General features: G+C 41.7%; 1 protein-coding gene across 1 annotated transcript; it reads right to left on the bottom strand.

Moving 5' to 3' along the window:
• Positions 1–13926: 13926 nt before the first annotated feature.
• LOC104086652 (zeatin O-glucosyltransferase-like) lies at positions 13927–15663 on the bottom strand. Its single transcript, XM_009590971.4, has one exon. The coding sequence runs from the start codon at positions 15551–15553 to the stop codon at positions 14027–14029; it is 1527 nt and encodes a 508-aa protein (XP_009589266.1). The 5' UTR covers positions 15554–15663; the 3' UTR covers positions 13927–14026.
• Between the last annotated feature and the right edge of the window lie 6034 nt (positions 15664–21697).

Raw genomic sequence — 21697 nt, 5'->3', positions numbered from 1 at the left:
TAAACCTTATTGATACGTATAAATAATGCTCTTACACCCAATAATCATACTTTTAATCATCCATCTTTACCCAAACTCGAAATTGAAGACTAGGGGTTAGAACCTTACCTCTTGGGTGAAGATCTTGTGATATTTCCTTGTTGGATTTCAAAGCTTGAACAGGATCTTGATGAACAAAACACTTGAGCTTCTTCCTCTCTCTAGAACACTCTCCCTTCTCTCTAAAAATATCAGATTTTGGCTCAAAAATGGTCCTTTGCGTGTATTTAACGAAGTGGGGTCTGGTAATAAAAATCCAAAAACAAAGCTCCGTGCGACCGCATAATGGATATGTGGTCCGCATATCGGCCGCACAATTGACCTCCAGAATTAGGAAGAACCTGCCTAGGTTTGCGGTCACTATGAGGCCCGCAGACTTGTTCTGCGGTCGCATAATAAACCGTAGAACAATTTGCGGTCGCATAGTCGACCGCAGAATGGCATCCAAAACGGCACCTTACCTGTCTCACTCTGCGGCCATTATGCGGTCCGCAGAGTGATTCTACGACCGCATAGTGGGCCGTAGAAATGTCCTCTTCTGCCAAAAAGTTTCCTTTTCTCCCTAGTACATTGTTCAACGAAAATGTCCGAGCCACGGCAAGCCCACAAAACCTTAATTTCCTTAGCAAATATTCTCCGGGGTCGTTATACATAAGTCAACATCAGGTCAACCTTTTCAACTTAAATTCTAAACCTTAGAGCTAAGTGTTCCAAATCATTCCAAAAGCTCATCGAACCCGAACCAATTACCCACGGTAAGTCACATACCAAATGTAAGGCATAAATTGAACATTAAATGGGGAACGAGGTTGTAATACTCAAAACGACCGGCCGGAGTCATTAGAAATCCCCCTATACCAGAGTCGACTTTTTATAATATAGTCTTGAAAGCTTATTCTTGTCCAATATTTAGCTTTGAATATGCTTCCTGAACACTTGTATGGCCTTCTTAATATTATACTAATTTCTTTTTTACTTTGTGATCTATTTTTTTAACCTCAAACACTCTCTTTATGGAATAAATTTATGCACCCTAAGATTTGTTTTAATGTCATGAACCAAAATCTGGATGTCGTGATGGCACCTATCTCAATACTAGGCAAGCCGACAACCTCAATAAGTCACAATTTCTTTTAAGTTTGAAAACATAATATATAAATTTAATAGAAAAATCCCACACATACTGATATAAATTATACTCCCAAAACCCGGTGTCACTGAGTACATGAGCATCTAAATGATAACAAAGTCTGATTGATAAAATCACCGTCTAAAAATATAAAACAGTATAATAACTGAAAGGAAGAGAGTCAAGGTCAGCAGACGCCAGGCACCTACCTTGAAAGTCTTCAACTGATAATACTCTGAGATTTAATAGTCGCCATAACCGGAAGTACCTGAATCAGCACACGAGGTGTAGAGTGTAGTATGAGTACAACCAACACAATAAGTAACAAGACTAACCTTTGGGCTGAAAGTAGTGACGAGCTCAGCAGGTACAGTCCATTATAGAAATAACATTACAGAAATGTAGGCATGATTTCAAGTTCAATAGATAAACTTAGTACTGTATATGGCCAATCCAGCACAAGGAAGATCCATCCCATATATATATACATCAACTGTCAGTCAGTGACTCAGTAATGTATAAGGCCAATCCATCCCAGGGGTAAATTTATCCCCAAATATAGATGACTAGGACAATATTCATGTCCAAGGAAAATTCATCACAATCATAAATCAATAAAGTAAATCCATGCCCTGGGAAGTCCATCCTGAATATATATAAATAAGGCAAGTCCATCCCCTGTGAAGTCTATCTCGAATATAAATCATCTACGCTCACTGTGGGGGGTGCAGACTCCAGAGGGGTTCCTTTAGCCCAAGCGTAATATAAAGTCTATATGGCATGCTGCAGGCGGGCAGCCCTGATCCATATAATAATGATATATATAAAGTCGATATGGCCTGTTGCAGGCGGGAAACCATGATCCCATAAATATCCTCACATTTATGAACTTGACTAAGTATGAAATATACATTTTAAAATAATTAAATTCAACAGCAACACGACCCTCTGGGTCCCAAGATATAGGCACATAGCCTAACCGTGATCTTTAATACGAGTCTCAGTCCAATTTCTCTAACACGTGGAGAATATTCAGATAATAACATGATTCTTTAATTTTACAACACCACGGAGTTTATTTAAGTCACAATTTCTATGGTGCACGCCCATACACTTGTCACCTAGCATGTGCGTGTAACGAACCGGCCGGTCGTTTTGAGAGTAATAGCCTCGATCCCCTATTTACTGCTTCTCCCATATCTATTTCTGTTAGTGTGACTTTTATCGGATTCCGAGACGTGGGCCTGTGTCAACTTTTTAGGGCGAATTTCAGAATTTTTGTAAAGTATTGATTTAATTAATTAGATGACTCTATTATGATTGTAATTATGATATGTAATTGCTTTTGGCTAGATTTGGGCCATTCAGAGCCGGATATTCGTGGAAAGGGCATTCCTATAGATTGATTGAGCTTGACTCGAGATAAGTAGCTTGCCTAACTTTGTGTGGGGGAAATCCCCTAAAGATTTGGAACTATTGTGATATGTGAGCGCTGTATACGTGAGGTGACGAGTACATAAACGTGCTAGTTGTGGAAAAACCCGATTTTCTTACTGAGCAGCAACTTGTTTTCCTTTTATTTTGAGTTATAACATTTTTATGAGTATTAATCTATTTTCATTCTTAATTGAGTTATTCCTATTTGCGTAGCTATCCTGTTTAGTCTAATATAGCATGTCTATGTATCTTAATTGCCTATGTGAACTCTGTGCAGCATGCTTATTAATTTTCTGCTTCTTCCTTGACTGGTACTTAGTCTAAATCGTAAGATTTCGTGATGTAGTTGCACTTCTAATGTTTGCACTGCATATGTACTTTGGGACTACGGAACGGTATTCCGGGAGATCTTCCTGTACTGCATATTTACTTTGGGACTACGGAATGGTATTTCGGGAGATCCCTCTATCTTGCATATTTACTTTGGAACTGCGGAACGGTATTTCGTGAGATCCCCCTGCACATTTACTTTGGGACTACGAAACGGTATTCCAGGAGATCCCCCTGTCTTGCATATTTACTTTGGGACTACGGAACGGTATTTCGTGAGAAACCCCTGCACATTTACTTTGGGACTACGGAACGGTATTCCGGGAGATCCCCTTGCACATTTACTTTGGGACTACGGAACGGTATTCTGGGAGATCCCCCTACACATTTACGTTTGGGACTACGAGACGGTATCTCGGGAGATCCCCTGTTGTGTTTCTGTATACTGAGCTGTTACCTTCTATGATTTTATTGTTGTTAAATTTCAGCCTTTATTTATTGCGGTATTAAACTCTATATTGTCTTTATTATATATATATTTACCAGTAGGGCCTTGACCTGATCTCGTCACTACTCGACCGAGGTTAGTCTTGGCACTTACTGGGTACCGATTGTGGTGTACTCATGCTACTCTCTGCATATGTTTTTCGTGTGCAGATCCAGGTGCACCTTATCAGCCTCACTATCAGTGAGCCGGGATAGCTTTGGAGACTTCAAGGTATATCTTCCGCCTCCGCAGACCTCGGAGTTCCCTTCTACTCTTTTTCATGTCCATTATCTTCTGTATGTTTCCTTGTTAGACTCTGATGTTTCCAGGTTTTGGGATTTGTTGTGTATTTTTGAATAGTTGGTTAAATTTGTATTTTTATTTCATTAGTCCGCAAAATGTTAGGCTTACCTAGTTGTAGAGACTAGGTGTCATCACGATGTCACAGAGAGGGAAAATTGGGTCGTGACAAGTTGGTATCAGAGCTCTAGGTTCGTAGGTTTCGTGAGTCACAAGCCGGTTCATTAGAGTCTCGCGGATCAGTACGGAGATATCTGTACTTATCTTCGGGAGGCTATGGAAATATTAGGAATATTTCACTACTTTAATTCCTTATCGTGCGCAAATTGTTGACTTCAAAGATTCTAAACTTCTGTACTTTATTCTCTCACAGATGGTGAGGACACGTACAAGCGAATCTGATGACCAGGCATTTGCGCCCCCTGCTAGAGCCGTGAGAGGCCGGGGCCAGGGTAGAGGCCGGGGACATCCACGTGGTGTAGCTAGAGCGCACGAGCTCAGGCTGGATTGATTCCACTTGCTCCTGCCACATCTCAGGCCGGGAGAGGAGCACAGACTTCCATCACCGGTACTCCAGATATTGTACCAATGTAGCTGGTAGCTCCAGCTTAGCCCGAGGTTAGGGTAGTAGCTTCTGAGACAGAGTAGCTCAGACTTGAGAGGTACAGGAAATACCACCCACTTACTTTCAGCGGATTGGCTACAGATGATGCTCAGGGTTTTTCGGAGGAGTGTCATCGTATTCTCCGTACTATGGGCGTAGCGGAGACGAGCGGGGTTTCTTTTACCATATTCCAGCTTAGAGGAGCAACCTATCAGTGGTGGTGTGCTTATGAGTTGAGTAGTCCAGCCGAAGAAGCTTCACTTAAATGGACTCAGTTCTCGGACATGTTTTTCAGAGAATATGTCCCTCAGAGCCTCAGGGACTCATGGCACACGGAGTTTGAGCAGCTGTACCAGGGTGCTATGATTGTGTCAGAGTATGCAGTTTTCTTCAGTGATTTGGCCCGACATGCACAGGCCTTAATTGCCACAATTCAAGAGAGGGTTCGATGATTTATTGAGGGTCTCCATCCCAGCATCCGGAGTAGTATGGCCAGGGAATTAGAGATAGATATTTCTTATCAGTAGGTTGTGACTATTGCCAGGAGATTCAAGGGAGTGTTTGCCTGGGATAGAGAGGAGAGGGAGGCCAAGAGGTTTCGAGAGTCTGGTTATTATTCTGGAGCTCGTGCCCCAGCAGCTCGCCATGGTAGGGGTTATATGATTCGTCCCGTTCATTCAGCTCTTCCAGCGTCCAGCAGTGTTCCAGCTCCTTTTAGACCCCAGGAGCCTTATTATGCACTGCCAGTATCTAGTGTGCCTCCTACACAGGGTGTTTCTTGCAGCTAGTCCAGCAGACCTGGCCCGAGCTAGTCACAGCAGCCACTCCCTCCCAGAGCTTGTTTTGAGTGTGGCGACACTCGCCACATGGTGAGGGAGTTCCCCAGGATTAGGAGGGGTGCACCTCCACAGACGTTTCAGCCACAACGTGCTCCACCGGTTCCTCAGGCTTTGATTACGGCACCAACTTCCACCCCACCTGCTCAACCAGCTCGAGGTGGAGGTCGAGGAGGTAGAGGTCGCCCTAGAGGGGGAGGCCAAGCCAGATATTATGCACTTCCTGCTCGTACAGAGGCAGTTGCTTCTGATTTTGTCATTACATGTATTGTTCCAGTCTGTCATAGAGATGCGTTAGTATTATTTGACCCTAGCTCTACATATTCTTATGTGTCCTCTTATTTTTCCCCGTATTTGGGCGTATCTCGGGATTTTTTGAGTTCCCCTATTTATGTGTCTACTCCTGTGGGAGATTCTATTATTGTGGACCACGTGTATCGGTCGTGTTTGATTGCTTTTAGTGGTTTTGAGACCAGAGCCGATTTATTAATTCTCAGCATGGTGGACTTTGATATTATTTTGGGCATGGACTGGTGGTCGCCCTATTATGCTATTTTTGATTATCATGCTAAAACCGTGATGATGGCTATGCCAGGTTTACCGCGATAAGAGTGGAGATGTGCCTTAGAGTATACTCCCAGTAGAGTAATTTCTTTTCTTAAAGCTCAACGAATGGTTGAGAAGGCGTGTGACGCGTATCTAGCTTATGTGAGAGATGTCAGTATTGATACCCCTACCGTTGAGTCAGTTCCAGTAGTGAGGGACTTTCCAGATGTGTTTCCAGCTGATCCTCCGGGCATGCCGCCCGACAGATATATTGATTTTGGCATTGATTTGTTGCTGGACATTCAGCCCATCTCTATTCCTCCGTATCATATGGCTCCTCCTAAGTTAGAGGAGTTGAAGGAGCAGTTATAGGAGTTGCTTGATAAGGGCTTCATTCGAACCAGTGTATCACCTTGGGGTGCTCCTCTCTTGTTTGTGAAGAAGAAGGATAGCTCTATGCATATATGCATAGATTATCGCCAGCTGAACAGAGTTACAGTGAAGAACATGTATCCATTGCCTCGTATTGATGATTTATTTGATCAGTTACAGGATGCCTGCGTGTTTTCCAAGATTGACTTACATTCAGGCTATCATCAATTGAAGATTCGGGAGCCAGATATCCTGAAGACTGCTTTCAGGACTCGGTATGGTCACTACGAGTTTCTTAGGATGTCATTTGGGCTGACCAATGCCCCCAACAACCTTTATGCACTTGATGCACAGAGTGTTCCGGCCCTATCTTGACTCATTCATCATTGTATTTATTGACGACATTCTGGTGTACTCCCGGAGTCGAGAGGATCATGACCAGCACCTGAGGACTACACTTCAGACCTTGAGAGAAAAGAAGTTATATGCAAAATTTTCAAAGTGTGAGTTTTGGCTAGACTCAGTGGCATTCTTGGGTAATATAGTATCGAGTGATGGGATCCAGGTAGATCTGAAGAAGATTGAAGCAGTGCAGAGTTAGCCAAGACCGTCCTCAGCTACAGAGATCGGGAGTTTTCTTGGTTTGGCGCGGTATTACCGTCACTTTGTAGAGGGATTCGCATCTATTGCAGCACCTATGACTAGGCTGACCCAGAAGGGTGCTCCGTTCAGGTGGACAAAGGAATGTGAGGAGAGCTTTCAGAAGCTCAAGACAACTTTGACTACAGCCCCAGTATTGGTACTACCTACAGGGTCGGGGTCTTATACTGTATATTGCGATGCATCGCGGATTGGTCTCGCCGCGGTGTTGATGCAAGACGGTAGGGTGATTGCCTATGCATCCAGACAGCTAAAGGTGTATGAAAAGAACTATACTGTTCACAACCTTGAGTTAGCAGCTATTGTTCATGCCTTGAAGATATGGCGGCATGATTTGTACGGTGTTCCTTGTGAGATTTACACCGATCATCGGAGTTTGCAGCATCTTTTTAAGCATAAAGATCTTAACTTACGTCAGGGGAGGTGGTTGGAGCTACTTAATGATTATGATATCACTATTTTGTACCACCCTGGGAAGGCCAATATGGTGGATGATGCTTTGAGTCGCTGGGCAGAGAGTTTGGGGAGTTTAGCATATCTACCAGCAGCAGAGAGGCCATTGGCGTTGGATTTTCAGGCCTTAGCCATCCAATTTGTGAGATTAGATATTTGTGAGCCGAGTCGAGTATTGGCTTGTGTGGTCTCTCGGTCTTCTCTTTATGATCGTATCAGGGAGCGTCAGTATGATGACCCTTATCTTCTTGTCCTTAAGGACACGGTCCAGCACAGTAATGCTAAGGAGGTCACTATTGGAGATGATGGTGCATTGAGGATGCAGGGCAGGCTATGTGTGCCCAATATAGATGATTTGCGTGAGTTGATTTTCCAGGAGGCTCACAGTTCGCGGTACTCTATTCATCTGGGTGCCGCAAAGATGTATCAGGACTTGAAACATCATTACTGGTGGAGGAGAATGAAGAAGAACATAGTATAGTATGTGGCTCGATGTCTGAATTGGCAAAGGTAAAATATGAGCATCAACGACCAAGTGGATTGCTTCAGAAGTTAGAGATTCCAGAGTGGAAATGGGAGCGGATCAGTATGAATTTCGTGGTTGGACTCCCACGGACTCAGCGGAGTTTTGATGTAGTTTGGGTGATTATGGATAGGCTGACCAAGTTGGCTCATTTCATTCCTGTGATGACTACTTATTCTTCCGAGCAGCTAACTCGAATCTACATCCGTGAGATTGTCAGGCTTCATGGCGTACCGATATCTATTATCTCTGACCGAGGTACGCAGTTTACATCACGGTTCTGGAGAGCTGTACAAAAAAGTTGGGTACTAGGGTTGAGTTGAGCACATCATTTCACCCTCATATGGATGGGCAGTCCGAGCACACTATTCAGATATTAGAGGATATGCTCCGTGCGTGTGGGATAGATTTTGGGGGTGCTTGGGACCAATTTTTTCCACTTGAGGCTCTTACAACAACAGTTATCAGTTTAGCATTCAGATGGCACCGTATGAGGCTATATACGGTAGGCGGTGTCGGTCCCCAGTGGGTTGGTTCAAGCCAGACGAGGCCAGATTATTGGGTACGGACTTGGTTCAAGATGCCTTGGAAAAGGTAAAGGTGATTCAGGATAGACTTCACACAGCCCAGTCCAGACAGAAGAGTTATGCGGATCGGAAAGTTCGCGATGTGGCATTCATGATTGGAGAGCGAGTCTTGCTCCAGGTTTTACCTATGAAGGGCGTTATGAGGTTTGGAAAGAAGGGCAAGCTGAGCCCAAGGTTTATTGGTCCATTTGAGGTGTTGCGGCGAGTTGGGGAGGTTGCTTATGAGCTTGCCCTACCTCCCAGTCTAGCAGGAGTTCATCCGGTATTCCATGTTTCTATGCTCTGGAAGTATCACGGTGATCCGTCTCATGTGTTGGATTTCAGCTCAGTCCAGTTGGACAAGTATCTATCTTATGTTGAGTAGCCAGCGGCTATTTTAGATAGGCAGGTTAGAAAGCTAAGGTCAAAGAACATTTCTTCTGTGAAGGTTCAATGGAGGGGACAGCTGGTCGAGGAGGCGACTTGGGAGACCGAGCATATTATGCGCAGCCGTTACCCCCACCTTTTCACCACTTCAAGTATGTCTTTATGCTCGTTTGAGGACGAACGATTATTTTTTGAGGGGAAGGATGTAACGACACGGCCGGTTGTTTTGAGAGTAATAGCCCTGATCCCCTATTTACTGCTTCTCCCACATTTATTTCTGCTATTGTGACTTTTACCCGATTACGAGACGTGGGCCCGTGTCGACGTTTAAGGGCGAATTTTGGATTTTTTGTTAAAGTATTGATTTAATTAATTAGATGAGTCTATTATGATTGTAATTATGATATGTAATTTCTTTTGGCTAGATTTGGGCCATTCAGAACCGGATATTCGTGGAAAGGGCATTCCTACGGATTGATTGAGCTTGACTCGAGGTAAGTGGCTTGCCTAACTTTGCGTGGGGGAAATCCTCTTAAGATTTGGAACTATTGTGATATGTGAGCGCTATGTACGTGAGGTGACGAGTACGTACACGTGCTAGTTGTGGAAAAATCCAATTTTCTTACTGAGAAGCAACATGTTTTCCTTTTATTTTGAGTTATACCATTTTGATGAGTATTAATCTATTTTCATTCTTAATTGAGTTATTCCCATTTGCGTAGCTATCCTGTTTAGTCTAATACAATATGTCTACGTGTCTTAATTGCCTATGTGAACTCTGTGCAGCATGCTTAGTAATTTCCTGCTTCTTCCTTAACTGGTAATTAGTCTAAATCGTAAGATTTCTTGATGTAGTTGCACTTCTATTATTTGCGCCGCATATTTACTTTGGGACTATGGAACTGTAATCTGGGATATCCCTATGTACTTCATATTTACTTTGGGACTACGCAACGATATTCCGGGAGATCCCCCTGTCTTACATATTTACTTTGGGACTACAGAACTATTTTCCGAGAGATCCCCCAGCACATTTACTTTAAGACTATGGAACGGTATTCCGGGAGATCCTCCTACACATTTACTTTGGGATTACGGAACGATATTCCGGGATATCCCTCTGTACATTTATATTTGGGACTACAAGACGGTATCTCGGGAGATCCCCTGTTGTGTTTCTGTGTATTGAGCTGTTACCTTCATGATTTCATTGTTGTTAAATTTCAACCTTTATTTTATTGCGGTATTACACTCTATATTGTCTTTATTATATATAATTACTAGTAGGGCCCTGACCTGACCTCGTCACTACTCGACCGAGGTTAGGCTTGGCACTTACTGGGTACCGATTATGGTGTACTCATGCTACTCTCTGCACATGTTTTTCGTGTGCAGATTCAGGTGCACCTTATCAGCCACACTATCAGTGAGCCGGGACAACTTTGGAGACTTCAAGGTATATTTGCCGTGTACGCAGACATCGGAGTCCCCTTGTACTCTTTCTCATGTCCATTATCTTATGTATTTTTCCTTGTTAGACTCTGATGTATAGAGACACTACATTTTACCTTATGTAGTTTTTGATTCATGATGTTCCGGATTTTGGGAGTTGTTTTGTATATTTGAATTGTTGGTTAAATTTATATATGTTTATTTCATTATTCCGCAAAATATTAGGCTTACCTAGTTGCAAAGACTAGGTGCCGTCATGACGTCACACGGAGGGGAAATTGGATCGTGACAGTGCGTCACCTCCAACAATTGATATCACACAAAATTTAGGGAATCATACCCTCATAACTAAGTTTAGAAATGTTACTTACCTCAAACCGTGTAATTCTTTACTCTGCTATGCCTTTGCCTCGCGAATTATCCTCTGAACACCTCGAATCTAGTCACAATTAATTCGATTCAGTCAATACAAATCATTTGAATTAATTCCATATGAAAATACTAATTTTCCAACAAAATCTGAAATTGAACTCAAATATTGCTCGTGGGGACCACGTCTCGAAAACTGACAAAAGTAATAAAATATGAACGCCAATTGAACCACGAGTCCAACCATACTAGTTTTACCAAATTACGACATCAACTCGACCTCCAAATCTTAAATTCTTATTTTGAAATCCTAGGTCCAAATCCTCTAATTTCACCTCAAAAATACGCAATCTAGTTGAAATACTCAATGATAATCCAATATTATTGACTAACAATGATCACAAGTGACTTACCTCAAAATTTCCCATGAATTCTCTCTGAACAATCGCCCAAAACCTTGTTGAAAATGTCCAAAATGACAAAAATATTGGAACCCTCTATTTTTGTACACTACCCAGAGGTTTCACTTCTACGGAATTTTTAACCGCAAATGCATTTGCGGCTCCGCTTTTGCGGTGAAGAAATCGCTTCTGCGACTGCCTTCACTTCTGCGGACAAGAAGTCCGCTTCTGCGGACTTGCTTCTGTGATCTAGTCCCCCTTAGCCCAGGCCGCATCTGCGATCATTCTGTCGCTTCTGCAGTCGCGCTTTTGTGATTCCAGGCTCGCTTCTGCGAGCTTGTACCTACGATCCAAATTCGGAATCAGGATTTGAAGGTTCGAACATGTTCGTATGATGATTTTAGACTTGGACGTATGTCCGGATAGGGTTTTGGATGACCCGGGAATGTTTCAGCGCCTATTGTAGAAGTTGGCATTTTGGAAGGATTTCATAAATTTAAGTTGAATTGCATTTTAATGATATTGACGTCCGTTTGGGATTTCGAGTCTGGGAATAGATCCGCATGATAATTCCGGTCATAGGAGCACATCTAGAAGTGGATTTGGAGGTCTGTAGGTCATTTTGGGATCATTTGGGCAAAAGTTTGAAGTTTGGATAATTTTAAGAAGTTTGATTCGTAGTGGACTTTTTGATATAGTAGGTCCGTGATTTGATAGGTTTCGGCATCGATTGTAGAAGTTTAGAATTTTAAAGTTCATTAAGTTTGAATTGGGGGTGATTCGTGATATCGATGTTGTTTGATGTGATTTGAGGCCTCGAGCAGGTCCGTGTTATGTTATTGGAGTGGTTGGTTTGATTAGACGGGGTCCCGGGGGCCTTAGGTGAGTTTCGGATGCTTAACGGGTCGCATTTTGAACTAAGGAAAATGTTAAGGCAGCTGATACCTGGTGCAATCGCACCTGCGTGAAAAGGTCCTCAGGTGCGGGCTCGCAGGTGCGAGCCACCAGCCGTAGAAGCGAGAAATGGAGGGCAGCCCAGAATCCGCAGATGCGGAAGATTGGGCTCACCTGCGTGAGCGCAGGTGCGAGAGACAAGGTCGCAGGTGTGGCTAGGCTCGCAGAAGCGACCCTCCTTGTCCGCAGATGAGGAGCCTAGCCAGGTGAGGGAAAGGCGCACCTGCGAGGCATTTGCCGTAGGTGCGGGACCACTGATGCGACATAAAGCACCGCATGTGCGAAAGTCGCTGGGCAGTGAGGTTTAATAAAACGGGGTTTTGGCTTATTTTTGCTTCATTTCATCCATGGGAGCTAATTTTGGGGCACTTTGGAGTGCCATCTTCATCAACTATAATGGGATAAGTGATTTCTTCACATTTTGAGTTAAATACATGATTTGTACATGTATTCAAGCATGAAAATTTGTAGAAATTTGGGATTTTGAAGAAAAAAAACCTAGAAATTGGTATTCTTGGATTTTGATCACGAATTTGGTCATCCAATTGTGAATAAATTATATATTTGAGTTCGTAGTGCTATGGGTAAGGTTTATCTTCTAAAATTTTCGGAATCCGGGCATGTGGGCCAGAGGGTAATTTTTATAGACTTTCCAAGCGGAGTTAAGAATTGTTATATATTGGATTATAATAAGTATTAGAGCGTATATTTATGGATTTGCACATTTATCGACTACTTTTTGGAGCATTGGGCATCGGTTTGAGTTATTGGAAGGGCTTGAGAGCCGGTGATGGAACTTCGGAGCGTAGTAAGTTACTTTTCTAACCTTGTAAGAGGGAACTTACCCCATAGGTAAACTTAATTAATATGTGTTGTTATTTGTGTGGGCTACGTACGCACAAAGTGACGAGAGTCAGTACGTAGCTACTATTCCTGTTTATGTCCGGGTAGTTTTAGGTTTACACCATGCTTGTGGATACCGTTATTTGATTATATTTGTTAACTGTATCAAATGGAACTGAGTTGAGGATTTTTAAGGATTTAAAAGCTTCAAGTCGAACTGTCTTTATTTTGAAAAGAATCAAGAAAAGGGTTATGATTTATTGGTAAATATTAGGAAAAGAGCAGAAGAATTGGGAGAAGCCGTAAGGCTGTCCACAGAGAAAGGGGGTGCATCTCGAATGGAGTTGGATTCTTTCATCGCGCATATCACAAGATAGACTTGTTTTTCACTAAATCTCAAGGTCAAGGGGTCTAGCTCTATATTCTTTGGTTACTTTACAATTCTCTCAAAAATTTGTCACTTGTCTGTTTCTTGTCTCAGATTAGTTTATACTACCTTAAGTTTATGTGATCTTGGCATGTTAAATATCTTGGATCAGACTAGTTTATGATCTTTTATTTCTCGTAGTAAGAACATAGATCAACAGCTAATCTGATTCTAACTATGCAGAATACAGGGTTGATGTGGAGAATGATCTTATATACATTTCTCAGTTGTTTGCATATAAATGCTATGACAAAATGACATTCCTATGTGCTGTATTGGTGTTTTCTTGCTAATCAACGGTGTTTGGTTTAATATAAAACAGTTTGATACTTGTCCTATATGCTTTGAACTTCTGATATTGCCAAAGTTAATTAATTCTGATAGCTGCATATAACTTTTAGATTATCTATATATACACTTATATGTGTTATCTGCAAGATGCAATTCTAAGATTTCTCTTCTCTAAATATTTTTCTAGTCCGTTTAACTATGTTATCACCTCCCAAAACTTTCCAGTGGCTGATAAGTGTACTTAAAAAGTTGCCGTATAATATCCCAAGACATATCGCATATATATATGTGCCTGGACTCTTCAAAAATATTGTTGGGTGCATGCCTGATTCTTCAAAAACTACGAATTCTTTTGAGAATCCGAAACGGATGCGACAACATTCTTAGAGGGTCTGAACAACTTTTTCCCCACAAATATCGTCTCTACAGCTACCATCACTATATATTTAGCTTTAATAAAAGACATTCCAATAAAATCTATAAGGCAAGTTAACAAAAATTGATCATCCACAGAAGAGAGTAAATGAGAATATGTTTTCATTGTCATAGCATTCCCTATATATAGTGTATTGATATGTTTTCTTACATTATACCTCGATCTTGTGCTAACTAAGAAAAACTCAACGAGTAATATGGGTGATGAAAGAATCCATCTCAGCGCAGTTTACGCCCCCATCTGTTACTGATTTCTTGATAGCATTACTCAAATCAGCTGCTCTTTTCCTCATCTCATCTCCCTGTGGTGAAGCCATCAAAGTTTTCACAGCATTTTCAACCATTTCTGATGTAACAAGTTCATCTCGACGCGTCCATGGCCTAACAGTTAGTCCAATTTTCAAATACTTTGTTACAAGTTGAGAATTCCTTGGCTGATCTGAATGCATTGGCCAGGTTGCTATAGGAACTCCAAAGGAAATACTCTCCATACACGAATTCCATCCGCAATGACTCATAAAACCGCCTGTTGAATTATGTGCTAATATTTCCAATTGGGGTGCCCAATCTCTAACTATAATCCCTCTTCCTTGTATTTTCTCTTCATATCCTTCAGGCAATTGTACTTTTCTAACTTCACTTGTAAAAACATCTCCTTTATCAGCATCTCTGAGTACCCAAATGAACTTTTGCTCGCTTTTCTCTAGACCAATCGCGAGTTCTTTGACTTCTTCATCACACAACGAAGTAGTCGTTCCAAATGACACAAAAATAACTGAGTTTCGTTCTTGTTTGTCAAGCCAATCGAGGGATTCGTAACGTTTGTTTGAGTCTTTGCTCTTCTCTTTTGGCTCTAAAGGATTGAACGGACCTATAGCCCATTGCTTCAATCCATCATATTCTTTGGCCATTAAATCAAGGTACAAACTTTCTATTACTCGCGACGAATTGTAAAGTTCACCACAATGAATCTTCCCATCAAATTGTTCTTGTATCTTCAAATATTCCCAAAACTCTGTAGTAAAACAGTCTAAAACTGATGGTATATCCTCATAATGTTCAGTTCCAGGTAGAACAGGTTTTCCTTTGAGTTCCCATAAAAATGAATATGAAAAGAAAGCTGAAGTACTATTGAAAGAATAGCACTCTGTATTTGGCATTTCAGGCAAATCTTGAACCACCCAATTCATCAAATTATCATAAATAACAACCACTTTCTTAAGATTCTTGCTCAAAAGTTCGCGTACTAGAGCACAAACTGACTCGCGGAGATGGAACGTGGCGTAGAAAGAAGGCATTAGCTGGTTTGGGAATTTGTTAGAAGCATTAGGATTTGGAAGGGGAGTTTCAAAAGAAGGTGTTTGAAATTCATGGAAATGAATGTTTGTTGTGGTGAGAGGATCAAAACCATGAGCCCGAATTTTCGCCTGTTGAATGTGAGCAATGGTTCCAACATAATGGACATGGATATTGTACGAGGAAACGAGTCGAGAGAGATGGAGGAGTTGATTTAGATGGCCTTGGGCTGGAAGTGGTACCATGACCACAGCCACTTGGGCCACGTCTTGCGGTGACGAAGTCAGGAATTTCAGCTCAGTATTATTTTCCGACGAAGGGTGTTCAACTGACAACCCTTCGCCTGATGTAGACCCGCCCTTGGCGTCTTGTGCACCATTTTGGCCATGGGTTTTTGAGGTAAGCTTTTCAGCCATAGGTAAGCTATTAGTTCTCTAGTGATACAGTTTTAGAAGTAATCTAATGAAGTGTGTTATTGAGGAACAAAAAAGATCATTTTATAAGGAGTGGTTTTGAAGATTGCAACAAATATTGGCCAACCATTTGCTAAAAGATTTGTCAATGGAACACAAAATGTGTTGCTACAAGATATAGACTTTTAGTTTACATTATCTCTTGATTTTGTTAAACACACAAATGGAGTAGAAACACCAATAACAAGACAATTGACGTCATATTCATACAACGTGGACCTAATGGAGCTCCATATATCTTCATCACATAGCATAATGACAAGAAACCAATATGACAAAATTAAGCTAAATAGCTTTTGCATCATGAATGGTTTGACAAGTGGGAATTGAACCAACAACCTTTAGAGGTTCTGAATCCCTTTGATCACCGAGCTACGTTTTTGGGTTTGTTAAGGGGATTTAAAATATAAAATATAAATATTTAAATTGGATTTTGCGTTATATGTACAGTATAATTTTTCGATGAAAGGGGTTCGGGTATGCCCCTGTTTTCACCTATATTTAATGAAATGGGTGCAAACATTAGATACTTGGGTTCAAATTCCACCAAGACAAAAAAAAAAATAATTTCTTTCCTTTATCTAAGCCTTGATGAACAGAGAGTTAGCGGTACTTGTGTTATTATTAAAAGGTAAAATAATATTAGGAATAATAATAATAAACTATTGTATATATTTTCTTCTAGAAAAAATGATGAAGTTGATACTATGCTACAATAGTAGAGTCCAACTTAGTCACACAACTGACTTTGTCACAAGAAAAAACATGCAAGTGATAATTCTACAAATACACAATATACCAAACAATGAGAACTATTTTAGTCAGGGGCGGGGGGGTCTATTCATTATTTTTTTTTTAAAGAAAAATTATACAATGTCAATAAGGTTAATTTTTTTTTGGATATATATTAGACGTTTGAATCTCTTAATTACTTTGCGTATTCATTTTGTTTTTATTTTTTGAATCCTCTTATTGATAATTTGGTACTAGTGTGGGGCTTACAACGTGACGATAAATTCTTTCCATAGTTAATAGCCACTGGTTTTATTCAAAATCTTATATATTGTATTATGCTGTTAAACGAAGGTGAAGAAGAAAGAGTTTGTCTAATGAACAAGTAAGTGGATGTATACGGTCGAAATAGATTTCTTTTTTCCCACGTCTGTTCGAGTTCGAATGATAGTCGATCGAAGTGCGACTTCGAGATGGTTTTCAAAGATGGAGCGAACAAGCCTCGAACCCGAGGGGCCGATCAATGTCGAGTTCGATATCGTTATTGAGCTCGAATACAAATCGAACTATGATGCAGAGTAAAGTTATCAAGCTTATGAGCCGGAGTCCAACCAACATCGACCCCGAATCAATTCAAGGGTCCGAGTCAGAATCGAGATTAAGCCAAAGATCGAGAGCTCGAGTTAGAATCGGGCTCAAGCCGAGATCAAAAGCCCAAGTCAGATCGGACTCACAGACATAAGCCGTTGCAATCCCACTAGATGAGGGAATCTTGGCAAGAATTGTGGAAAAGCTGATTTATCATGGATCTCCCATTGAGTATTTTTTAATTATATTTAAAATAAGGTTCCTCTATTATAAAGAGGGGTTTTATCATTTCTGGAGAGGCAAGTTTTTGATATAAAGCTCACATTGTAATTTAAGCACCATATCCTCTTATATTCAAGAGTTACTATTTTTGAGCCTAATAAAAAAGTGATCCATCTTGCTTAGTCCTAAAAATCCTCTTCTTTACAACTTTATCCATTTTACATTCTTTGTAGACGATATTTGATATTCCCTTTTATCTTTACGATTTGTATTGAGTTTTATCACATATCCTTAGAACTACGTATAAATTTAACTCTATCCATTTTTCGGGTAAATCGTTTGGCGCCCACCGTGGGGCTAAGGATAACAGTGGTTATTTGATATAAATCTGAAAAAATACGCCATTGTGTTTTGCGCTTGTCTCCAAAAATATCTTGAATTTCGGATTAGCTACGACTAACCATCAATCAAATGGCTTCACCAATCGACAAGTCTTCAAGACAAAAACAACAACTTGACACCCGGTATTGCAAGACCACTTGTAAACGACGTTGGAGCTCAAATCGGAGCGCCAATAGATATCAGTTCGCATGTAGCCATTGAGGCGAACCTACATGTTGAACCCGAGAATAGCATCCATGGTGGCACTGGGTATGCGGCTCGAGATACCCATAACGTCGAGGAAAACGGCGTTAGCTTGCGTGTGATTTTCGAAATATTGCAAGCCCAACAGGCAGCAATGGCTCAGTTGCAGAGCCAAACCCAGCTACAAAGAAGGCCGGAGCCCAATCCACCTCGAGAAATCACCCATAGAACGGAGCTAGCCATAGTGAAGTCAAATGAGCAAGAATCGGGGACTACTCCCAAAATTGCTAAATTGCTCGAGGAACTCACAAAGCGAGTCGAAGCCAATGATAAAAAAGTAAAAACTTATAACTCTAGGGTCAATCAGATCCCGGGAGTTCCACCAATGATAAAAGGGTTAGATTCGAAAAAATTCATGCAAAAACCTTTTCCCTCAAGCGCAGCCCCAAAACCAATCCCCAAAAAATTTCGTATGCCCGAAATTCCCAAATATAACAGAACGACCGATTCCAATGAGCACGTCACTTCTTACACATGCTCCATCAAGGGCAATGATTTAGAAGACAATGAAATCGAATCTGTGTTGTTAAAAAAATTCGGAGAGACCCTCTCGAAAGGGGCAATGATTTGGTATCACAACCTACCACCAAATTCCATCGACTCGTTCGCCATGTTAGCAGATTCTTTTATGAAAGAACATGTCGGCGCCATAAAAGTCGCAACAAGGAAATCAGACCTCTTCAAGGTAAGGTAAAAGGATAACGAGATACTGAGGGAGTTCGTATCTCGTTTTCAAATGGAACGAAGGGACTTACCACCAGTCACAGACGATTGGGTTGTTCAGGCTTTCACTCAAGGTTTGAACGAACGAAGTTCGACGGCTTCATGATGATTAAAGCATAATCTGATTGAATACCCAGCCATCACACGGGCCGACGTGCACAATCGGTACCAATCAAAGATTAGGGTTGAAGATGATCAATTGGGGTCTAAACCTGCTGTTCGAAGGGATACTAATCGAGAACGAGGTCCGATCGAGGATCGATACCAACCATACAACGGAAGCCATAGAGTCAGTGAATCGAGACATAACCTCAGGAAAAATAACAAAAGCAATGATCGAGGTCAAGGGTCCTGGGGGCTGGTGAACAGAAGTAGGTTCGATAGGCCTGCCGGAACTAAGGAAGCACCTCGGTTATCGGAGTATAACTTCAGCATTGATGCATCCGCCATCGTATCGACTATCGGACGCATCAAATACACTAAATGGCCTCGACCCATGCAGACCGATCCTGCCCAGAGGAATCCCAATCAAATGTGCGAATATCATGGCACCCATGGCCACAGAACGGAAGATTGCAGGCAACTAAGAGAGGAAGTAGCCCGATTATTCAACAAAGGGCACCTTCGAGAATTTATGAGCGATAGGGCGAAGAACCATTTTAAAAACAGGGATTTCGGCAAGCACATCTAACAATAAGAACCACAACACGTCATTCACATGATCATCGGCAAAGCCGATACCCCTCAGGGACCAGTGCTTAAACGCACTAAGACGTCGATTGTGAGAGAAAAGCGATCTCGAACTGAAGATTACAACCCATAGGAACGTTGCCCTTCAGTGATGAAGATGCAAAAGGAGTCATACAACCTCATAACGACGCATTGGTAATATCCGTACTCATGAATAAAACTAAAATTAAGCGTGTGTTGATTGATCCAGGTAGATCGGCCAACATCATTATATTGATGGTCGTAAAACAGCTCGGCCTGCAGGACCAGATCGTACCCGCAACCCTGGTTCTAAACGGATTCAATATGGCATGTGAAACCACCAAAGGCAAGATAATTATACCAATAAACGTGGCCGGAACCATCCAGGAAATGAAGTTTCACGTAATTGAAGGCGAAATGAGATACGACGCCCTTTTCGGAAGGCCATGGATCCACAACATGAGAGTTGTACCTTTGACCCTACACCAGGTCCTCAAATTCCTAATATCGAGAGGAGTCAAAATAGTGTATGGAGAACAACCAGCCACAAGAGAAATGTTCGTCGTCGAGGAAGCGAAACCAATATCCTCGCCTTCGCCCGCAAAGGGATCAGGCTCAGAAGGGGAACGAGATACCAAATAGCAATCACAAACATCGGCTTTGACCCAACCAGATAACCAAAAGATCGAAGAGGATGGTGATCAGAGGATCCCTCGATCCTTCGTGATTTCCTATGACTCTGACGCCACTAAATCAACTATTGAGGAACTGGAGCAAGTCACACTAATCAAACACTGGCCCGAACGGAAGGTATACTTGGGAACGGGGTTGAGCCCCGAACTCAGGAAGAAACTTATTCAATTTCTTATCGATAACATTGATTGCTTTGCCTGGTCCCATTTAGATATAACAGGGATCCCACCGGACATAATGACGTATCTACTAAGCTTGGACCCTAGGTTCAGACCGATAAAGCAAAAGAGAAGACCCCAGTCCAAGGTAAAGCACACATTCTTAAAGGACGAGGTAACCAAACTCCTCAAGATAGGGTCGGTGAAATATCCCGAATGGTTAGCCAATGTAGTTGTAGTGCCTAAAAAAGGAAACAAACTTAGAATGTGTGTGGACTATAAGGATTTGAACAAAGCATGCCCCAAAGATTCTTTTCCGCTGTCCAACATCGATCGCATGATCGATGCTACCCCCGGCCACGAGATCCTCACTTTTCTTGATGCCTACTTCGGGTATAATAAAATCCAGATGAGCCCGGAAGACCAGGAAAAAACTTCATTTGTCACCAAATATGGAACATATTGTTATAATGTGATGCCCTTTGGGCTAAAAAATGCAGGGGCTACTTACCAACACCTAGTGAATAAAATGTTCGAAGAACAAATAGGTAAATCAATGGAAGCTTATATTGATGACATGCTAGTTAAGTCCCTGTGCGCAGAGGACCATTTGACCTATTTGCAGGAAACGTTTGAGATTTTGAGGAAATACAACATGAAGCTTAACCCCGAAAAATGTGCTTTCGGGGTCGGTTCGGGCATGTTCCTCGGCTTCATAGTGTCGAATCGGGGAATCGAGATTAACCCCGATAAAATCAAGGCCATCGAAGACATCACCATCGTGGACAGCATGAAAGCTGTACAAAGGATAACAGGACGGATTGCAGCCTTAGGCCGATTCATTTCGAGATCATCAGATCGAAGTCACAAATTTTTCTCTCTACTTAAAAAGAAGAACGATTTCGCTTGGACCCCAGAATGCCAACAGGCATTAGAGGAACTAAAACAATATCTATCGAGCCCACCACTACTTCACACTCCAAAAACAGACGAAAAACTCTACTTGTACTTGGCAGTATCAAAAATCGCAGTAAGCGGTGTCCTAGTTCGGGAAGAGCAAAGTACGCAATTTCTGATTTATTATATAAGTCGGACCTTAGGAGAAGCTGAAACTAGATATCTGCACCTAGAAAAACTAGCACTTGTACTGATAAGCGCCTCTAGAAAGTTAAGACAATACTTTTAATGTCACCCCATATGCGTATTAATCACTTACTCGCTTCGTAATATTTTGCACAAGCCCGAACTATCAGGCCGATTAGCTAAATGGGACGTCAAACTCAGTGGATACGATATCGAATATCAACCCCGTACGGCCATCAAGTCTCAAATTTTAGCAGACTTTGTGGCCGATTTCACGCTAACCCTTGCACCCGAAGTCAAAAAAGAACTCCTGTTAAAATCAGGTATGTCATCGGGGGTATGGACCCTTTTTACGGACGGGGATTCGAATGTGAAGGGATCCGGTCTAGGCATACTTTTAAATCCACCCACAGGTAACACTATTAGGCAATCTATTAAAAGTACCAGGTTGACTAACAACGAGGCCGAGTATGAGGCCATGATTGCAGGTCTCAAGTAGCTAAAAACATAGGAGCAGAAGTCATTGAAGCCA

Source organism: Nicotiana tomentosiformis, chromosome 4 (assembly GCF_000390325.3).
Source record: "Nicotiana tomentosiformis chromosome 4, ASM39032v3, whole genome shotgun sequence".
Lineage (NCBI taxonomy): Eukaryota > Viridiplantae > Streptophyta > Magnoliopsida > Solanales > Solanaceae > Nicotiana > Nicotiana tomentosiformis.
This window is presented reverse-complemented; position numbering and strand designations above follow the sequence as displayed.

Excerpts from the sequence above, each read along its gene's own strand:
- LOC104086652 (XM_009590971.4), bottom strand. The coding sequence starts at position 15,553 with ATGGCTGAAAAGCTTACCTCAAAAACCCATGGCCAAAATGGTGCACAA.